The sequence below is a fragment of the Mastomys coucha genome, unplaced genomic scaffold, assembly GCF_008632895.1.
Source record: "Mastomys coucha isolate ucsf_1 unplaced genomic scaffold, UCSF_Mcou_1 pScaffold9, whole genome shotgun sequence".
Lineage (NCBI taxonomy): Eukaryota > Metazoa > Chordata > Mammalia > Rodentia > Muridae > Mastomys > Mastomys coucha.
Genome location: NW_022196915.1, coordinates 65,775,885 through 65,793,376, shown reverse-complemented (window position 1 = coordinate 65,793,376; position 17,492 = coordinate 65,775,885). Strand labels below are relative to the sequence as shown.

General features: G+C 47.5%; 1 protein-coding gene across 1 annotated transcript; it reads left to right on the top strand.

Moving 5' to 3' along the window:
- The first annotated feature begins 3,245 nt into the window (after positions 1-3,245).
- Rgcc (regulator of cell cycle) lies at positions 3,246-16,375 on the top strand. The gene is made up of 5 exons (XM_031361888.1): positions 3,246-3,547; positions 4,059-4,244; positions 12,822-12,929; positions 14,614-14,676; positions 16,005-16,375. The coding sequence occupies exons 1-5, from the start codon at positions 3,499-3,501 to the stop codon at positions 16,010-16,012; spliced, it is 414 nt and encodes a 137-aa protein (XP_031217748.1). The 5' UTR covers positions 3,246-3,498; the 3' UTR covers positions 16,013-16,375.
- Positions 16,376-17,492: the final 1,117 nt, after the last annotated feature.

Below are 17,492 nucleotides of genomic sequence, written 5' to 3'. Positions count from 1 at the left end.
TGCTTGGCACATGTTTGTCCACTGAGCTGTATACATCTCCAGGCCCTGACAGTTTATTTTATTTTTCTCGTGTAGATGTTGGTTACTCAGGGTTGGTTAACATAGCTTCTTCATGACATCAGAGACCCAAGACACTTCTCTGTTTCTGCTGCCATCCTAGGAAAGTGACCTCAACCTCACAGCTGCCTGTCATCCCGGAGGAGAGTCAAGTGAGGGAGACTTACCCAGGAGGCCATGTAGGCGCTCTCTGCTGCCCAAAACTTAGTCATGTCACCAAGTTTAACTCCAGATAGACTGGAAATATACTGTTTCAGGAATACAGGAGTCTACTTGTGTATTTACAGATTCAGCTAGACGCTTCTTCCTTAGAGGATGTGTGGAGGAATAGCAAGTGCAGAAGTCCTATGGGTAACTGCACAAAAGACATTTAAGGGGAGGAAAATCAGTTCTGAAAGTAAAAAAAAAAAATTAAAGTGAATGAATTTTAGTTATACATTTCCAGGAGGAGGGTGAGATGGCTGAGAGAAAGTGAAGCCTGAGAAGAAAGGATCTAGGGGAGGCAGGCAGGGAGCCAGAGGTCAGCCATGATAACCCGGAGGATTCAGGAGGATGAGGCCCTTAGGTGATGCTCTGGATGAGGTTCATGAAAAGAGTGGACAGCAGAGAAGAGGCGGCTATGGCCTGAATAGGTCAGACCTTGGGGTGGTCTGGACATGGCAATCTAATTGTAAACTTGTTCCTGTCAAACTGCAGGGCCTTTGTGAACTGGCTGTCACCAGAACAGAGCTCCTTCACATGGAATTAGGGTTTGAAGTAGGGTACCTTTGCTCTCTTTCCTTCTTTATGCCCTGTGAGCGGGCCATCAGCAAGCCCTCACCAATCAGCAAGCCCTGGCCAGACAGCACTGGGCGGGAGTCTTGATCTTGGGCCTCCTGGTCTTCAGACCAGTGGGGAAGAAATTTCTGTGGCTCACAAATCACCTAGCCTGTGATGTTTTATTGTATGACAGCAAAGTAGACCAAGGGAGAGACCAGCTAAAATAAAGACCAGGTCTTTACAGCACAAGAAGTCCTGACTTTGCTGTTGGAAATCAAAGGTGACATCAAGTATTTTTCTTGAGGCCATTGCATTCAGCGACTGAATGACCTTTTGAAACTTGGAAGTTAGGTAAGTCTCAGTGAGGAGGTGAAGGATACAGCTCCTCATCTCTCCTGAGGGACAGGTCACACCCGAACACTGAGGTCATTGACTATCTCTGTCACCACTGTCAGGTGGGTGGGGGCCATAAAAGGCCCTAGGATATGGAGCCCAGCCAGAAGGCTCTGGAGATTAAGGGTTTAAACCTTTACCTGGTTCTAGGGAAGAAATCAAGATCAACTCATGTGCAGCTCGGAGGCCTTTGCACTGAGATGCGTACGAGGACGGGCAGGGGGTAACCCACCTGCCCACCAGCTGGACTGTCGATAAATGAACTGTGCTCCACGCACTAACTGAACATGTAATTGGCATCTTTTTGGCCGCACTTCCCAGACTGTTGTTGGCTGAGGGCACGAGCAGTGGGTGCCATGGGGGAATCAAAAACAATGTGTTGGGAGAGAGAAGAAGTGGGGGTGGGAGCTGGTGAAAGAAGGAGGTGCCTTGCCTGGGGCTCCTGGAGCCTGGGTTATCTGCTCTGGGGCTTAGTGCCTCCCTTGACTGCTTAGTTCTCCACCTTAGGGAGACAGGGTGTGGCTAACCTCAACAGAGACAGGCCTGCCTTCTATAAAACCTCTAAGGGGTAGGCAAGCTACTTAGCTACTCCAGTTTTCACACCTGCTGGCCATTAGCAATGATTATACTATTCAGGATAGCTGTTCAGAGCTGGAGCGACCTGGTGCATACCGCATTCTAACACCTAGAAGGGCTGGAGTCACCAGGGGAAGATGTCCTGGAATAACACTGTCCAAAGATTCTGTTTTGATGGCCGTTGATCTAGTGTCTAATGCAGTTAAGGAACTGGAAAATTTCATTTTATTCAGTTTTGATTGTTTTACATTTATCGATGAAAAATATTTATTTTTTTTGGCAGGTCTGAGGATGAGCCTTCACACTCAGGGCTCACCCGTGCTAGGCAAGCACTTCATCACTAAATCATATTCCCAGCCTCCACTTAACCCCTCACCTTACATTTGATTAATTTTGTGTGTGTGTAGCATGTGCAGGTATGCACACAGATGTATGTTGTGCCTGGCAAGGTCGGCGGTCAACCTCAAATGTGACTGTTTCTCTGAGCATCGCCCACCTCCATTTATAAGATACAGCTTTTCCTTGGCTTGGAGTTCTCATTTTGGGATAGATTGGGGAGCCCCGGGGATTTGCCAGCCTCTGCCTCTCAGGGCTGGCAGGATCGTGCTTTTTTTTGTTTTTGCTTTTTGTTTGTTTGTTTTGTTTTTCAAGACAGGGTTTTTCTGTATAGCCCTAGCTGTCTTGGAACTCACTCTGTAGACCAGGCTGGCCTCGAACTCAGAAATCCGCCTGCCTCTGCCTCCCAAGTGCTGGGATTAAAGGTGTGCACCACCACTGCTATGTAGTTTTTTTTTTTTTTTTTTCACATTGTAGTCCTCAGATCTGTGTTTTCTCGCCTAGACCCCACTTTTATCATCCTCCTTAGGGCTGGGACTATAGACACTGGCCACCAGCAGGCCTCTTATTTTACTTTTAAATAACTATCGGGGCAAAGGGTAGTTGGTCACCTGAGGCAGTAATTACACCGGGCTGTGCTAAGTATGGATGCTCAATCATATGGACCCTATACCAGAATGCATCTGTCCGTGTGGTACTCTGCGCTCTGAGATCAGGTCCATTGAAGACTGTATTCACCTCAACCCACGACCCTCAGCTGTCCACTCTGTCCACGCACAATCTTGTAAATTCCTTGAGAAAAATCAGACGGAGACTGGTTCCTCGCACAACCTCCTGAGGCTCTCGGTTCCTTTATTTTTGCAGCGAGCAAGGAGGTTCTGCATTTGCAGTTCCATTTCACCTAAACCTGAGGCTCCAGGAGGCTCTGCCAGAAGGCGGGAAACAGGGTAAACTCTTGGAGAACTCTGATGCCCGCAAAGATACTTCCTTGGGTCGGGTTGTCAGGGTGGTGGGGAGAACGGCGGGTAAATATTTGGGGCGGTAACCCGGGCTCCGGCGACACCAGTCGTCACTGCGGTTCTCCGGAGGCCAGCGCGTGGCTAGGGCGGTGCCGGGGGGAGGGGGGAGGTAGGGAGTAGGGGCACAGGGGCGTCCCCTAGGTCGTCTGGGACTTACTCCGCAGCCCCGCCCCACCCCGCCCCTGCCGGTAGCTATAAGACTGAGTAGCTGGCGGGTGGCGGCGCAGGCGAGTAGCTAGCGCTCAGGATCGGCCAGGAGCGAGGCAGAGCCAGCGGAGCCGACCGCAGTGCAGGCGGTAGCCACCAGGGCCGACACCTCGCAGCATCTCTGCTTCGCGTGTCACTGAGCCACGTCTCCATGAAGCCGCCCTCGGCGCAGAGCAGTCCCGCGGCGGTCGCAGCCGCAGGTGAGTACCTGTTTGTGTGTGGGGGGTACCCTCTCCACCTCTGCGCCCCGGGATCGAAGCCAGGGGCTGCGTCCACTCTAAGCTACAGAGGTCTCTATGGTCTCTTTCCACGGCCCAGCCTTCTACCCTCCATCACCCTGACAGCCCGTTTCCCCCGAATCGCTCGTCCGAGGCAGGTCGAGCTTGGTTTCCCACGCGGGACGAGGAATCCGAGCCTGACACGTAACGGGTGCTTGCTGACTCAGACCTCCCGCTGCCACGCGCTCCAGGGAGCGAGCGTGGGCACAAGTAGGAAAGCGCGTGGGGTGGGCTAGGTGACTCCCAGACTTTCAGCTCCACCCACGGAGACCGCTTCTCGTCTGGGTCTTGGTGACAGGCGCTTTAGAGGGTGGTTGAGAGGTTACGAAGTAACTGACTGCGTGGCTGTCACTGGCAAAGGCAGAGTGGAGTTAGCCATTCTAGGGAACGCTGGCCGCCCCTCCAGATCCCCTCTGTGCCCCCTGTCCCCTAGCCCCGGCCATGGACTCGGCGGCGGCTGCAGACCTGACGGACGTGCTGTGCGAGTTCGACGCGGTGCTGGCCGACTTCGCGTCGCCCTTCCACGCGCGCCACTTCCACTACGAGGAGCACCTGGAGCGCATGAAGCGGCGCAGCAGCGCCAGCGTCAGCGACAGCAGCGGCTTCAGCGACTCCGAGAGTGAGTGAAGCCCTCCCTGTTGAAGTCAGTAGCTAACCCCAGGGCTCAGGCTTCCCAGAGCTCTAGTGTCACCGGGGTTATCTGTAAACTGAGGCACGGTGTCTGGGAGAAACTCAGACCCGAGGATCTTGGAGAGTTGGCTTATTTCTGAGTCTTTAGCCCAGGTGTGCGGGGGGGGGGGTCATTAAGGCATTCTTAGGGGGAGAGAGGTACGAGGTGGGGCGGAGGAGGGTGGCTCTTAAAGAACTGTGGGTCTACCTGTCACGGCAGGTGTATTATCATGAGGCCTGAGGGTTTGTGCAGTCAGACAACTCCTGGGAGTCCAGCCAGGCCTTCCAACAGTTTCCCGCCTTTCTCCCCACTCTTCATTTTTCATTTTATTGAGACCCTCCCAAAGAGATCTGTGTAGCTGAGGATGACCTCAAACCTCTGCTCCTCTTTCCTTGGGCTTCAGGGAGCTTGGGATTACAGTGGAGTGCCACTGCTCCCGATCAGACCTAGGGCTTCTTAAAAGCTAAGGCAAACACTAGACCGACAGCACTCTCCCTTTCCTTTTCCAGAATATGTGCTGGGGGACGTGGGGACAGGGGTGAGCACAAGAATGAAACATTTGTGAAACCAGAGTGATTTCATAAGCTGCTGTTTTTGGAATGTTTGAAATAACTTCGGCCACTTTCTGCTGAGCGCCCAGGCTCTTTCACCACTGCAGGCACTTTTGAAACAGTCTCCCGCTGGGCTGCTGGGGTCAAGTCCAGGGTTTCAGGCATGCCCACCCTTCAGGTTATCCACAGAGGTTCATCCCAGTGACCTTTTCCACAATGCCTCTGTCCTAATAACCTTGGTAGAAAGGAGAGAGAGAGAGAGAGAGAGAGAGAGAGAGAGAGAGAGAGACAGAGAGACAGAGAGACAGAGAGACAGAGAGACAGAGAGACAGAGAGACAGAGAGAGCGCTTTTTTTTCAGTAGCTCAAGTGACCTGCAAGAACAGGGAATTTGGTGACTTTTTATTATTACATAATTGTTTTTGAATCTTGGCTTATTCACTGTTTTTCAATGTGAACTTAAAATTCTGTTTGTTCATGCTCCCTTAGTCCCTTGATCCAGGCTCAGACATCACCAGTTGTGCTGTCCCTGATTCAGGGAGTGAAAGTTCTGTTGTTGTTTTTGAAATCTAGAAAGCTCTTCCTTTGTTACTGGGTGAAGATTCTGAGCCTGAGCTGTCTGTCCCCCTAAGAAGGGATGATGTTGGGCATCCTGGTCAGGACTAGAATCTGAAACCGGAGCTCCAGTTTGATTTTCCTTAGCAGCCTGCACAGATGGCCATGTGACTTAGGAGATGGGGGTGGGGGGATGGAAGAGGGCTGGTGAGCTGTTCATTTCCATTTAGAACTTTTGCATTTTTGATGCCAGTGACCTGGTCACTTGTTCTCAGCATTCAAGTGAAGCCTTACTTTGGAAATTTGTCTCCGTACCTATGGTGTAACTTGAATATATTTCTTTCTACTGGGTCAAGGAACAAACTTTTCACTGTGTAGAAATAGTCTTCTCCACAGAAGAGATGGCTAGGTCTGCCCCTGCTGCTCTGTAGTCACGGACAGCTCCTTGCTAAGCCCCAACCTCGGTCTAGATTAGAGTCTGGACCTGTATGGGGATGGCAGACAGCACCCACCTGTTCTGCCAGGAAGGGTTTCAGATCCAGGGCATGTTTTTAGGAGTCTTAAAAAGAGAATTTGCTACAGACAGCATCTTAACAGTTTGAGAGAGAGAGCTGATAGAATTTGTAGTTTTCTTAGGCACATCTCTGTGCATTTCGCTTTTCTGCTTTTGTTGTTAACTTAAGTTTTTACTGTGGTGGTTAGAGAAGGAACGGGAAGGATCTAAGAAAGCACGATGGCCTTGGTCTTTGCTGCCAGTGTGGTTTGCTCCCTGCATGCTTAGAAATCGCCTTGATGGGATTTGTGTGCATCTAAGTCATGCTTTCTTAAGGACACATACATTATATGTCTGTCTTAGTTGTCTCCAGGAGCGGAGTGCAGACATTCCTAATACTCGTTGGTCTGTTTGGTGGAAGTGAATGTCTAGGAGAGGGGCAGCCTTCTGAAACTTAGCTCTCCTGGGAGGGCCAGTCAGGTTTATCGTGGCTGTGGCAGCAGCTAGCTTACTTTTAGCAAGCCCTCACTGGGGTTGGTTGCTAGGATTGTAACGTGATAGCTTTTGTTATCAGCCATCTCTGGCTGTTCTTCGAATGTTATCACACAACATCTTTACCACAGCCCTACAAGTTAGGCACTTTTATCTTCATTAGTTTTGTTGATAAAATAACTGAACGCAGGCTGGCCATCGATGGCCTTGCTCTGTCTTCACAAAGGGTTGGCTAGCATGTGAACCAGAACTTGGGAGCATCCCGGCATTCCCTCAAGGTCAGACCATGTATCTTTTTATATGTGGTATTGCAGGTCCTCTTCAAGGCTTTTAGGATCAAAGGTCTGTGGACCTAGGTGATGAATAGTCCTCATTTTAAAAAAATACCTTTTCCCCCTCATTAAAAAAACAAAACAAAACAAAACAACAACAACACAAACAGGTTGCAGGACTGGAGTGATGACTCAGAGGTTAAGGACAGGTATTGCTTTTCAAAAGGACCAGACTTTGGTTCCTAACACCCATGTTGACAGTGCACAATTGCCCTGCCTGGAACTCTAGCTCCAAGGGATCTGACACCTTTGGCCTCAAAGGGCACCGTACTCAAATCCATAGACATATACTTTCACATTGGGGAATGAGTGGAAGTTGTTTCTTAAAAGGCCTGTGTCTTTCCCATAGCACTCTGTTAGGAACAGTTTTTAGAGTCTCAATAAAAGGGCAATGCAGTTGGGGGCTAGAAAGGTAGTCTTCAGGCTTGAGCCTTTGGGGGTGGCGTAGAAGTTGAACATCTTTGGGTTTATTTATTTATTTATTTATTTATTTATTTATTTATTTATTTGGGTTATTTAAAGCCAGAGTCTTACTATGTAGCCCTCTCTGACTATCCTGGTACTCACTATATAAACCAGGCTGGCCTCAGACTCACAGAGATCCAAGTGAATAGGATTAAAGGTATGCGGCACCATGCCCAGCTCTTTTTCAGTATTTTTATTTATTTATTTTTAGCTTTGAAAGTACAGCATGCATTTTTTTTTAAGTGGGTTTAATAAAAAATTCACTCATTCTATCCCAAATTTTAGCCCATGTATTAATTGTATGCTTCTACTGGTTGACTATGTAAGTGGTTTATTATATTGACTTAAGCTGTGATTCTCGTATATTGGGGCTTCACATGAGTCATCCTTTGAGAGGGCAAGTGTGCTGCTCTTTAGTGTGAAAGGTGTGAGGTCTAGTGTCCCTGCTGTAGCTATGATGAGATTGTAGATATCTGGGGAGGATACGGAACTAGGTTCCTTAGCATAGCAAGACTTAGAACATCTACATATGTTTGGTTAGAATACTCTGGTCTGGCCCTGAGAGAGGAGGCCTGAGGGAATTCCAAGAAACCAGAATGGCAGTTCCCAAGCCAGTGGTTAATGGAGCTGAGTAGTCCGGAGTTTAAACTTGTCAAGATGTGAGAGGATGAGGCCAGGTAGGAGCCCTCCAGATACCTGGTACCACGTTAGGACCTGAGTGGGTGACAGGTCTTATTCTTGGATAGATGGTAAACTATCTCAGAGGGTCGGAGCCATTCCAGAGGGTGGCTGGGGCACAAGGGTCAAGCAGAGACCCAGGATTCTTTGTCCCGGTGCCATGCTTCACTGAAGCTGTCAGAATTTAGAACTGGAGGAGAAGAAAGACCCCCCTCATGGCTGCCATGCCCCGTGGGAACAGTGCCACAGACCCACGGCTTCCTTTCTCATGCTTAATTACTGTAGTTCACTTGCTGCACATGTGTGGGATTGTTCTATATTTACAGGCGCTCTGGGCAAGGCTCACTGTCTGTGGTTTTACTTTCCTCTGGGGTAGCATGTGTCCGTTCTAACCCTAAATTACCTTTCTCCCAACCTCCCAAACTAAAAAGAAAGAAAGAAAAAAAATCTATGACTTTCTTTTAAACAAAGCTTCTGTTTGTACTATGGAATTTCTTATACTTGATGGGCATACCTAAAGTTAGGGGTTGCGTATATAATATACTTTTGTTTATTTATTTTTTTGATGGTCCCTTAGGAGACCCAGTCCCAGAATCTGAGATTTCAATACATTAAGTGGATCAGGAATTTAAAGGATATTTGTAGTGGGGATTTCTAGTGAGTTGAGCCTTCAAGGCAGTCTAAAATAGATGCCTTAAGGTCTGTGTCCCTCACCACATATGAAGGTTCCTCAGATCACCACTGGGTCCCTTGATCATGACAACACCAGATAGCAGGGTGGGCCAGCAATCCACGTCTGTGCTATCAGTCAGAGCCACACCGCTGTCATTTTATCAGACTGGCTGAATATCATTTTTGCAAGAACTAGAGTTCTAAGGGAGTGAACACAGCAGGAGGCTGGACCTACCTATCCATCTACCATAACCTCTAGCATAGATTCTGTTCGTGCAGGCTCTTAGTAAAAGCTTGTTTGGAGGAAATACTGGGTAAAGATGTTCAAAGTCTGGGTGTCTCTGTGTGGTGGGTATGTTTTCAGTTATTACCTCCGAAGAGAAACTTAGAACATAAATGCTATAATCTGACAGTCGTGGGAAGCCAGGGCTCAGATTCTTGATTCTTTTCCTTCTCAATGATGATGGCCTCCTTCCTGGACCTGCTGTTCTCCATTTTGCTAGGAACTCGAAAATCAAGTCATTATGAAGCCACCGCATCGTACACAGAATGCGTAGGTGGTTATTGCCTTTCACATGGCCTCTGCTCCCCACCCTCTGTACAGTGGTGTAGCTTCAGGTACTTAGGGTCGAACAAAGTGGAGCCTGGAGTGGGCCTAGGGTTTGTGAAGACATGGAAGGCAGGTAGAACCATGGTGAGGTAATGAGCTGACAGGATGTGAGACTGTGTGTGCCCATGCGCACGCGTGTGTGTGTGTGTGTGTGTGTGTGTGTGTGTGTGTGTGTGGAGGGGCAGGAAGAAGGGAAGTGAACCCAGCTATGCTGACCTGCCTCTGTATGCGTATGTTATAGAGATGCTGTACTTTACCCCTTCTTCCTCCCTCTTTGTGAGAGCAGCGTGAGTCCCTCAAGAACGAGGCGACCACGGAGCAGACAGTCTGGCTTACACCTGGATTGATTTGTCAAAACCAGCTTTTTCCTTTAGGGAAATTCATGGGTTAAGGAATTTATCCTATGGACTAGATTTGAAAGGATCAAAGGCAAGCCAGGATGGTCCCCTGAGACTATGGCTTCTTCCTCACAGCCTCTCCTTGCAGTCTGGGGTGAAGTCTCCCTTCCTCCTCTGTGGATGCTCTTTACCCTGTTGTTCTCTTTTGTAATGGCCTTTGTGCATGTTGAGGTTATTGCCTGTTTAAACAGCCAAGAGTAGTCGGCTCAATTGTTTGGAACGTGAACCAGCCTGATGATATGTGGATGTGAAATTTCTGGAGATTTGGAGCCAAACAGAAATGAAGTTCAAAGCTAGGGCAAGGACTGTGGCATCTACAGGGAGGGGTGGAATGAGGTGTGGTATTGAAAGTGGCTCTTAAGTGCCAGCTGCTCTGAGAGATAGAGAGCAGGGAGGGGGGTGGCATTTAAGCTCTGGGCTAGTGAGTCTCAGAGCTGGAACTCTGGTCTAAGGATGGGACGATGTTCTTGGATGTCTTTAAGAGACAAGGATAAGGTGGCAAGGGACTTGGTATTCCCTTCTGGCTTATAGCCTGCTTCCCCTGGGTCTCTCTGTGGCTTTCTCGCTACCAAAGATGGCTCTATCTTCTCTTCATATGTTTCTCAGTCTGTATCTGTAGTGATCCCTCCTGGTTATTGACAGAGACAACAGTGATGCTCCTCCAGGGATCTGCAATGGCTGTGCGTGGTGTGCAGGGGATAGGGTTGCTACTGCTGCTGCTGTTCTACAGGCGGACTCAGCAGGGGAAAAAAAGAATAAAAACAAGCAGAAGGGCTTCCAAGTCAAATTCTAGAGAGTCCCAACATCCTAAGAGATATTAGTAGGAGTGCACGAAGTGTCCCATTATCAAGCACACTTGGGAAGTAGGGCTGAGGCCAGACCTGTAGACCAGAAGTGATTACACTTCTCAGGGTAGTTGCAGTGGGAGGGATCAGTGGTGTTCTTGGTGTTGCCAGAACACGGTTGATCTCACATTTCAAGGACCAGCATTCTAGGGGTGGGAGGTGGGAGTGAGTTATAACATTTTTGGAGGGGAATTGTGGGTTTAAGGTTCAGTGTTGAAGATCTCAGTGTGGGTTCGTCCTCAAAGCCCTGAAAATGACTGTGGTTCTTTGAGGTGATCTGGGCTAGAACTCTTAAAGGAAGAAAAGATTGTGAGGGCTGCTCACGAGGATCTTCTGGAGATGTTTGGAAGAGTAGGGTAGGTGGGTCTATAGGCCAGAAAAGATGACAAGAAGGTAGTTGGAAGGCAGAGGAAATGGAGCCAAACAAGACAACTTGAGGAGGTGTGGCAGCCTTTTAGGGTTAGAGCCTAATTCTCACATGACTAGAAACTTCTTTCAGAAGCCCGACTTTCTTTTATTCTGAGCACATTAAGAGATAATTTAGATAAGTTCATTCTGTGTTGGTGGAACTAGAGCAAGATGTGTTTCCTCTCCCTGATGGAGGGAAATGGCTTGAAGGACAGGAACCTCAGGCAAGCAGGGACCTGGCCAGGCTCTCTTTCAGCTGTTCCCCTCCGGGGGCCTTTCCAGAGCGCCTGCAGTGCCCTGGCTGGCTTTGGTTTCCTTTCGATTTTAACCAGAAATTTGGCTTCCTCACTACCACCTCTGGGGCCACATCCTGCTTCCGTTAACCTCTCTGTCTTTGAGCCTCCGTTTTAACATCCTCAGAGCAGGGCTGGCTTCCTCCTTCTTGGCAGGACTTAGAATCTCAGAACTGGGAGGCCCTGGAAGGATTGTCCAGTCCACCTTCCTATCTTGTTGATGGTTAAATTGAGGCCCAGAATATGGTCTCCTTCAGCACCCTTGAGCATGCAGTAGCTGGCCCTGGTGCAGCCTAGCCTGGCAGGAACTCTGCTGACTGCTGCTTTGACATTTGGGGTGTAAGAATAGAAGGAGCTGAGAAGTCCCTTGATTCTATTGGATGAACAGACAAGAACAAAAACAATCTTTGTTTTGGACTCCAGTGCAGGATGCAGAATCTTGGGAACTGTGTGATCAAGACTTATGAGCAAGGAAGGGAAGTTAATTTGATATGGGGCACACAACATTTTGCTTATATTTGAAAAGTGTCTAGAAGGAAGAGAACATTTTTCATGAAAAAGGATCCTATATTTTGCGTGTTTAAATTTGACTTGTGTATATGAGTGTTTTGCCTGTATGTATGTATCACGTGTGTTCTTGAGGCCTGGGGAGGCCAGAAAAGGGCATTAGATCCCTAGGACTGTAGTTACAGATTGTGGGAGCTGCTAGGTTGGCATTGGGAACTGAACCCATGTAAGTAGCTCTTAACTGATGAGTCAGATCTTTAGTCACTGTTTTTTTTTTTTTTTTTTTTTGACAGAGCCTCATGTATTTTTAGTGTTAGGCCAGCCTCAAACTCAGTATGTAGCTGAGGGTGACCTGGAATTTCTGATCTCCCTATTTCTACCTCCAGAGTGCTGGAATCGCCGGTGTGCCCCTGGCTGGTGTGCCCCTGATACAGTCCAGGGCTCATGCTTAGGTTTGTTTTCTCTACCAGTTAAAGCATTAAAAGGCAGGAAAAATCTTGAATGCAGCAAGAGCCTTGGAGAAATCTCAAATACTGCAAACAGGAGCAGATGGAATTAGCACTTGAAAAATGGTGGTTATTGGGGGTGAGGAAACATGCGCACGCGTCAGACACAGAGGACCCTCTCTAGAGCAGAAGCCGGGTTATATTTTTTAAGACTACAGAGTTTTCCTCTCCTAATTTAGGGCTTGTCAGTAAGAAGGATAGGATGATCGATTGACCCACAGTTGTTGTGTAACCTGTCCTGATCCAGCCTTGAACTCGTTGAGCCAGTCCATCAGCAGAGAGCCTGAGGGCGGGAGACAAAGGCCTATGAGGCCTTTTGCTTAAACTGCCGGGTTTTTGTTTCAAGTCAGGAAGCTGAGATAGAAGCCAGCCATCTTCATGACTCCCCTGCCTATCTGTCTGCCTACAAAGGAGTCTGTCTAACTCCTAGTCTTTCACCACTGTGCCTAATTTATATGGTGCTGGGGACTGAACCCAGGGCTTCATGCCTCTGGGCAAGCACCCTATCAACTAGGCTACGTCATATCCTATCCTTTATCCTATAGCACACTTCCCTGCCTAACATCATTTAGTACCTAGTTTGGGAATTGGCCTGCTTTGTAAACTATAGCTCTGTAACAGCTGGTTCTCTGGGAGATGAACTGCTGCGTACTGTAGACAGACTGGCAAGCATGTGGTTGGGTGAGGACAGCTCCTGATGAATATGGCTTCCTTCTTTAAAGGTGCGGACTCACTGTACAGGGACAGCTTCACCTTCAGTGACGAGAAGCTGAATTCTCCGACCGACTCCACTCGGGCTCTCCTGTCCTCCACTGTCACTCCTCGGAAAGGTGACCTCCCTGGACTCCTTTTCTGCTCCTTTATCCCCACCCCGGATCCTCCACTAGGCTTACCCTTTGCAGCATACAAAGCAAATAGATGAGACAAATGGTTTTGGGCGGCAGAGTGCAAAGTGACTGAGTTGTTCCGTGGGATTTGGGCTGCGTGTCTTGCGGCAGAAGGGAGTGCGTCTCATTGTCCTCCCAGACTTGGTTCCAGAAGGTAAAACTCAGCAGTTTGGCTTTGCAACAATGAGAAGATTTTCTTTTTAATTTCATTAACTGTTTACCCCAGGGCTTTTGGGTGACAAAATTTAGCAGAATGATCTAACATGGGTCTATTGAGATGGCTCAGTGCGAAAGGGTGTTTGCTGCCAAGCTCAACAAGCTGAGTTTGATCTCGGAGCCTCCTTGGTAACTATCTTCTGATCTCCACATACATACATACATACATACATACATACATATGTACGTACAAACACGCATACCAAATATATGGTTTATTATAGATCTACGTATAGATATTACAAGCATATATATACATGTATATATATTTGTTTAAAACATATACATATATGTTTTTAAAGAACACATAATAAAGTCCACGTGATTCAAAACAACAGCTCCACTCTGTCTCTGCTTAGGTATTAACAGACTAAAGAGGGGCTTAAGTTTCATGAATTGGTTCTTAGTTTTTGGAACTGGCCAAGTCTCACCAGCCAGAGAGCTGAATGTTCTGTTACATTGGACAGGCGCCCTTTTGAGAACAAAAGGAAGTTACTCCCCCTGGAAGGAAAGTTGAACTTGCTGAAAATAGTTGCAAAAGATAATAAAAATGGAGCCAACTTTTAAGAAATGTGAAGATCCCACCGCTTGTCTCCATGCGGCATTCAAATAGAACTTCCCTCTTTCTTGAAAGAGATTTTTAAATTCCCTTCCCAACGCAAATGGTAGCAGCCAGGGGGGATTGGACCTTTGTTCAGTCTCTGATCTGTAATGGATCTGGGCACTCCAGGGAGAGAGCAGTCTAGGGAATGGCTTAACTACTGCCCAGATCCTGCTACCTAATCCTCCAGAGGTGGGGGTTACAGGAGAAAAGGCCCTTGTGGCGAGTGAACTCGAAAGCTAAGAACGATGATCTGTAGTAGGCGGCGAGGGTGACTGAGAACAATATTTAGCAATCCATTTCAAGGAAGTCAGGCATGACAAATATACAGAAGAAAGTGAAATACGTGCAGAAAGCGTATGCCATGGCTGCAGAGGCAGCAATGTCTAGACACAAGCTCTGTGCTACTCCGGACATGTCAAGGACTGTCATGTTCCGTGTTCCTCTTTGACACGAAACAACTTGTAGTTTTACACTTGCATCACATTGGAGAACCATGGTATTGTCTTTCAGTAGCAGCACAATTTGCCATCCCCTCCACCCAACTTTTATGATCCGGAGAGACCAGTCTTCCAGGAAGGGGTAGTGGGTGGGGTGGTGGGTGAGGGCCATAGAGAACTACAGGAGAAACACCCAGGCTAGCCTCCAGGTCAATTGCTGAGATGAAAGCAAATGTGGAACAAACGCTAAGGTCTGGTACAGGGGCACGTTTCCATGAGGTCTCTGAAGACTACAGGTTTCCACAACCCCTGGGAAAGTCCCCTGTCCGCTGTGTCCGAGAGGGACACTGAACCCTGTTCTGTTTTGCAGCCAAATTAGGTGACACTAAAGAGCTCGAAGACTTCATTGCTGATCTGGACAGAACCTTAGCAAGTGAGTACACGCTTGGTGTTTAAAACATCATCCGATAGAATACTGAGTCCCTGCCTTTGATAGTGTGCTATGATGTTTCCCAGCTTGCCCAGGGGGTAGGAAGTTACACCATAAGGCTGCTCTAGGTATAGCAACAGGACCTCATTGGCTCAGAAAGCAGTTTGGAGGAGAAGCCTGCAGAAAAGTAGCCGAATCACTTTCCCAACTGTGTGAACAGGTCAGCAGTGCACAATGACATGTTTAGAAAATGGTGAGAGCTTTGCTGAGGGGAGGTCCCCAGAGGATGTCCAGCCCTGAGAGAAGAGGGCCGATTGGTCACACATGCCTTCCTCTTGCCAGCCACAGGGGTCTGTTGTGATCAGGGTAATTTCCCTGGGTTTGATTCAGGTGCCTGGTGAGAGCTCTGATCCATGCCAACTCGGTAGCGACCCAGATTCAGTATGCGCTTCTCATTTGGGAATTTCACTGTCATTATCCCTTTTGTGTGACCCCCCCAATGGAAAACTTCAAATCAAAATTGCAGTGGGGGTGAGGTGGGGACCTGTGTTAGAGGAAGGAACTGCCACACTATCTGCATGCTCTACACAAAAGGACAAAGTTGCAGGAGGCACAAGGACGAGCCCCTGACTGTAGGATTGCTGGTGTCAGCATTTCTCACTGGGGACTTGCTAAGCCTTGGAGAATTTGTGTTCTGGCTTCTTAATTACTTAGTGAAAAGTGATGGTTTTTTTTTGTTGTTGTTGTTTTGTTTTTTTCGAGACAGGGTTTCTCTGTATAGCCCTGGCTGTCCTGGAACTCACTCTGTAGACCAGGCTGGCCTCGAACTCAGAAATCCACCTGCCTCTGCCTCCCAAGTGCTGAGATTAAAAGCCGTGCGCCACCACTGCCCGGCGATTTTTTTTTTTCTGCAAGGAATATTCTATGTTTTTCCTCTGCCAAATAGGCAAAAATCTAAAAAGTTAGACCCAATAGCTAATTTTTAGAATAGTTTGTTTAAAATAGCCATGTTCTTAGCACTCTACCATTCTGTATTTGCTTGATGGTTTTATTGGCCTCTGTTGCGCCATTCTACATGAGAATATGTAGGCCTGTTTTGACAGAGATTATTCTAATTGCAGCACAATTTGTAATTAGCCCATGCAACATGCCTGTCTACTTTATGCAGATTGTAGCTGGCCTCGTAGTCAGTCCAGTTAGCCAGTCGTACATTGCAGGAGAAGCCTGCCATTAACTTTGCTTTTGATGCCCGTCTGAGACTATGTGATGTGGTTAAGCATGGAAGATGTGAGCCTCTGGCAGGGATAACTTATTCTGTGTCTACTTTTCAGGTATGTGAAGCAAGGAGTTTGGGGTCCAGAAGGCTCCGAGGACCTGGCAAATTGGCTACTAGAGTCTGCTGTGGGAGGGGGCAGAGCCGAGGCTCCTGACGTCTGGCCATTCTTGGTCCACCGTAACATTAGCCATTGGGCCCATCTCTGGGCAGTTCAGACGGTGAAGCTGGCTTGGTTTACCCACCTGCAGCATATTCAACAGATGATCCATCTAATGTGTTTTTACTCCTTTAAACATAGCTCTTCTATAATTTAAAATGCTTTTTATGGAAATATTTGTAATTACTTATATATAGTTGGAGGTCATAATAAGCTTTCCCATCATAATATATTTTTGTATACAAATAAAATTTAAACTGGGATCTGTACTTTGAAAGCTGTCTTATTTCTGCCAGTATATTTCCGTTCAGTGGTTTCCTAGTGGGATGACAGGCCTCTGGATTCCTAGTGAACATCCCATGTGCCATTCTTACACGGACTCCTTACATTCTCAAAACCTTTCCTTTGCGGGGCTGGAGAGAGGCCTCGGTGGTTCATAGCACTAGCTGCTCTTCTAGAGGATTTGGTTTCAATGCCCAGACCCCACATGGCACTCACACCTGTCATAACCTCCAGTGCCGGGGGATATGACACCTTCTTCTGGCTTCCTCTGACAATGCATGCATGTGGTGCACAAACACTTAGGCAAACACTCATACATAAAAAAATAAATTAAAAAAAAATCTCAAAAAAAATATTTTTCCTTTGGAGCTGGAGAGACGGCTCAGCAGTGAAGAGCACTGGTCGCTCTTCCAGAAGACCCAGGTGGAATTCTCAGCAACCATAAGGTTGCTCACAACTATCTATAACTCTAGTTCCAGGGGATCTAATACAACCTCTGACTTCCTCAGACAGTAGATGTACATGTGCTGCCCACACAGATATGCAGGAAAAAAAAAACCACTCAAACACATAAAAATAAATAAATCTTTTTTTAAAGCTTTTGAACTTATTTTTCTTTTATTGTTTGTCAGTTTTCATGTCTTTACATAATACATTTTAGTCATTGTCACATACACCCCACTCCCTCCCTCACTCTCTTACTCTCCTGCTGGACCCTTCTCAGCAAGCAACCCTCCTACTTTCAAGTTTTCTTCTTGTGTGTTCCAGATTTTGATTAGAGAGGGAACCTCAATTGAGGAACTGCGCACAACAGATTGCCTGTGGGCACATTTTCGGGGCTTTTACTTGATTAATGATTGGGCAGTGCTATCACTAAGCACTTTAAGAAAGCAAACTCAGCAGGGCATTGGTGGTGCAAGCCTTTAATCCCAGCACTTGGGAGGCAGAGGCAGGCAGATTTCTGAGTTGGAGGCCAGCCTGGTCTACAGAGTGAGTTCCAGGACAGCCAGTTTTACACAGAGAAACCCTTTCTCGAAAAAACCAAAAAACAAAACTGAGGGTAAGCAGCATTTCTCCATGATTCTTGCCTCTGTTCTGGCTTGA